Genomic DNA, 4,099 nt, shown 5'->3' on the forward strand with positions numbered 1-4,099 from the left:
CGCGCTACTACTACTACTACTACTACTACTAGAGGAACACGACGATCAACACTATCAAACAACCACTTACTTCAGCTAAGACCTTGAGGACCTCAGAAGGAGGGTATTTGCCACATAACTCAGCGACCTCCTTTTCTAACGATGGTGGAGGCGTTGGCACATCCACAGCTGACGAACTCCTGACAACGACACGACGTATCTTAGGTTCATCATGAAAAGATTCAAAGTAGGTCCACCTGAGTGCCTCTCGTCTGGCCTCCTCCTCTTCCTGCATTTTCCTCAACTTCTCGCCTGCCAACCAAATGAATACTACTACTACCTTCCACCAGAGAAAATGCGGATTAAAAATTGTGGCATCCAGTTCCAATGAAGAAAGAGTTCAAATTATTCAAATTCCCCCCCCCCCCCGAAAGAAAATACGCTTTTCCTTTCCTCAAGCGCTTACGTAATCCATCTCTCGCTATTATACTTTCCAATTCCTCATTCACAACTTTCAACTCGTTGTAGCGTTTGGCCCACAATTCAACAGATAGTTTTATCCTATCGTTGAGCAACCTATTTAAAAATCTCAGACTACTTCTGAGCTCAGACGCTTTCACTCCCACTCTGAAAGGTCGTCCTCTATGAAATCGACCGGGTCGAAATAATAAGCTTCGTAAACATCCCCATCGGTTTCCTCTGAGGAAAAACACAATAAATTTTCACCCGATTCACTTCAATTCGCGGACAAAAACGCTTGTGAGCAGCGAATAACGCGTAAAACACGTGAAGATGCGTTTTACGTGATATGGGGTGATCTACCCACCGTAACTCGCGAAGTCTTCCCAGTTGACTTCATATCGCGTTTTTCACATGGAGTTTGACACCACTTCATATCAAACGGGTCGTGAAACTCCGATGTTGAAGTCGCTGCTGTGAGTAGTAAATGTCGATTTCATACACAACAGTACATATTTATTCGACATTCGAAGTTGCGAGATTTACAAAATGAAAAACGACTGTAGATAAGCTACATCGTTTACTAGGGTAACAATAATGGAGTTCCACTCCCCGTTTTACGTGAAGTGGCGTAATACTCAGTAGAAAATTACGCAATATGAAGTGATTTGAAAACATTTGGTGAATGACAGCAGACAAATCACCACATAGAAAATCCAATGTTCCTACTCGTAGACAATGCATTTAATGCTGCACTATCCACATTATATAGATAGAAAATTCATAAAAGTGAATTCACTCACCATGGCCACGAGCTTCCCTCAAACCCTTGAGGTAGATCTGGTTCCTCAGATGAGTGAGTTCGCGATAATATGCAAGTCGACAGCGTGATAGAAGACTGAGAATAAATATTATTTCGTTTACAAGTTGTTGATCTCATCACCTAGAGCGACGCAATAGGGTTTCCTCAACAGTTTGCATTCTCTCAACCAATGCCTGATTTTGCCGCAAGAGTGCCTCGTGTTGTCTCACGTTCCTTACTGGTATCTGACTTAGGCTCATCAGCAATAACACACGTGTGTTAGAAGCAGCAGCCTACAGTATCAAGAGTGAGTGAAAGTACTCCTTCGCATAGATTGCTGAGAACACTATCAACAACGTCCGTGCGAAGATCGACTTCCGCGTAGTTTCGTAGAGGTAATTCGTCCAAGTCTAATACCTGCGTATATGATCATCACATACGATGCAGTTGTTGTTATTAATTTACATTATCTGATGTTTGCAGCAGTGGATACTCAACTCTATCAGAATCAATGTATTCACCACGTTGAAATCTCTCGTAAACTTCTCTTACACACTGTCCAAGGAGATCGACAAGTTTCGACTTTTGTTCAGCGATGCAGTTCTCTAATAATTTAGAATTCCGTAATCTCGACCGGGCTGCCTCTACTAGTTGTTGTTCACTAGATTGGTTATTTCGAGGAGTATCGATTCCCTCAGTCATTTACGGCTAAACCAAGCTAACACTACTAGACTAGTTTTATATAATGATATGTCGACTCTGTGGCTATCTGGCTGGCAAGCTTGTATTCTCCCATGAATACTAATCGCGTTGAGGGACCGTCCAAATCGACAGAGCCAGCCAAGGGTAATCTTAGGATTCTCTTAGTGGGAATGAGTTTAGTAGTGTATCACGAAGAACCGATAGAAAATTCCTTATCGTGAAAGTAGAACTATACACCTCCTGAGTGACCAGCTAAATCTAATGACAAATTCGCAGGCACATCGCAACCAAAAATTCCAAAGCGCGCCGGAGCATGATTTTTAGCGCTCGCCCAAAAATAGAATTCGCCTCGGTTGTTGCTCATTTGAATGAGAACGTTCTTGAGTTGTATACCAGTCTAATAACAGCTTTATTCAAGTTAGTTACGACTCTTCGATCTACCACTTAGACTTCCCCGCCCTTGAGTCGAGAACTCGACTCTTCCACCCTTGGCTGCAAAACCAAATCATTGAGCTACGATGTGTAGCCTATAGATCTCAAGAATAGCAACGAACGAGATATGGAGGGAAGAGAGATCTTCAGTTCAATGATACCTGCCTACGGGCCGCAGTGGATGGGTTAAAAAGGAGAAATTAAAGAAGCGTAGCAGCACTGACGACTGACAGAGTAAATCTCAGGCCATCTCCACGTTCAAGTCGAATAGTCATCCCTTCACGATCTCGTAGTCTTGGCACAACTCGATTCTGGACGAGTCGCTCGTCTCTCGAACTCTTAAGCGTGTTTTCCATGCTTCTCCAAACAACTAAGGCAACAAGTGTCAGATTCTGACTCTGTCGTTTGTCCCAGACTGTCTTCCTGCGAAATCCTCCTAGATGAATCAATACTATTCCAGAACTATAAAATGTTGGCCGGACTTTCCCAGCTCTTGAAGAAGGATCGGTTGGATCTCGACCGCCTCCTCATATTGGTCAATCGCTTTTCTATCATTCGACTAAGTCATTGAACGCCAATATTCGACGTGGATTGAGAACGCGAGCGATTTTGATACCATGTCTTTCCGGGGCCGAGAAATGTAAAGTTGTATATTTGAATATTGGTGTCTAGAACTCCAAAGGTTCTCGTGTTATCCTAAACCGGTTAGAGATATTGCAAATCCAGAGGCGAAATGCATACGATAGTGCTCATGGTGTCGACGATGACTTATCGCCCTTGTTCATCACAGTAGACATCAGGATCCACCGATTGAAGCAACATGGGTAGCCGAGCCTCCATACAGCGGTCTATCGAGGTAGACTATCACTTCACAGTTAACATCTCATAACTGGTGTTGCGGTGACTTATCCCCTCGAATCAGTCTGTGATATACCGCTTGCATACAGCTGCTTGTGTAGAGCTCTCGAGGCCACAGATCGATCTACTGTGTTCCTCACAGCATTGAACGGTGCTTCACAAAACCCTGAGGGTTCACAACACAACGAGTGTGCAACACACAGGAGAATTCAATATAGTACGAGTAAAGGCGTTGGTGCAACCTACCTATGTGAACATGTCGGCCAACTGGCTAGTGTATTGAACGAGTCGGATTATCGTTGCTTCAAATGGAACCGTATAGTTGCTTGAATATCTTATTTCTCAGCATAAGTCGCCATGAGCCTCAAGACTCCTGATTACATCAATGATCACATCTACATGTAAGTTGAGCTTCTGTTTGGTCTACGATCCGAAGTGATCGCTACTCATGCATTTTAATTCTCGGTAGTTACATATTGATGAATCATCATGGTGATGGTATGGCCTCATCAGCGAGTCACTTCTGCACCAAGCTTCACATCTGGCTTGAGCTAGCAGGCTTACCGTATACCCTTCTACCGGCTAATGGACCCGATGGCCCCTACGGTGAGGTATACTTCTACAGCAGTTATCATTTGGTTAAACTCTCAGGTAAAGCACCGTACATCGAGCTCAACGGCCAGGTCTACGCAGATTCGAGTGCTATAGTGAAGATGCTATCAGATAAGTATGGCAAGGACTTGGATGCCGACCTTAGCCTGGAGCAACGAGCCATGAGCATCGCCGTTCAACGTATGGTGGAGGAGCACACCTACTTCCTTACTCTCGCCGACATGGCCCTACAGATGGAGCTTTCGAAGTATTGAA

At 44.1% G+C, this 4,099-nt stretch overlaps 2 protein-coding genes across 2 annotated transcripts in view; one reads left to right on the plus strand and one right to left on the minus strand.

Annotated features, from left to right (window-relative positions):
- The window catches only part of Pmar_PMAR014746 (hypothetical protein), a gene marked incomplete at both ends in the record, with an annotated part of 548 nt that extends 191 nt beyond the window's left edge, over window positions 1-357 (minus strand). Inside the window, 2 exons of the mRNA XM_002769461.1 lie at window positions 71-179; window positions 320-357. Coding sequence (XP_002769507.1) covers window positions 71-179; window positions 320-357 — 147 coding nt within the window. The remainder of the gene's footprint in view (window positions 1-70; window positions 180-319) is intronic.
- Window positions 358-3,589: 3,232 nt separating this feature from the next.
- Window positions 3,590-4,098, plus strand: Pmar_PMAR014747 (conserved hypothetical protein; the record flags this gene model as incomplete). Its single annotated transcript, XM_002769462.1, has 3 exons — window positions 3,590-3,633; window positions 3,702-3,838; window positions 3,884-4,098. The coding sequence occupies 3 exons, from the start codon at window positions 3,590-3,592 to the stop codon at window positions 4,096-4,098; spliced, it is 396 nt and encodes a 131-aa protein (XP_002769508.1).
- Window position 4,099: the final 1 nt, after the last annotated feature.

Source organism: Perkinsus marinus, assembly GCF_000006405.1.
Source record: "Perkinsus marinus ATCC 50983 genomic scaffold scf_1104296965818, whole genome shotgun sequence".
In the NCBI taxonomy this organism is placed as follows: domain Eukaryota; phylum Perkinsozoa; order Perkinsida; family Perkinsidae; genus Perkinsus; species Perkinsus marinus.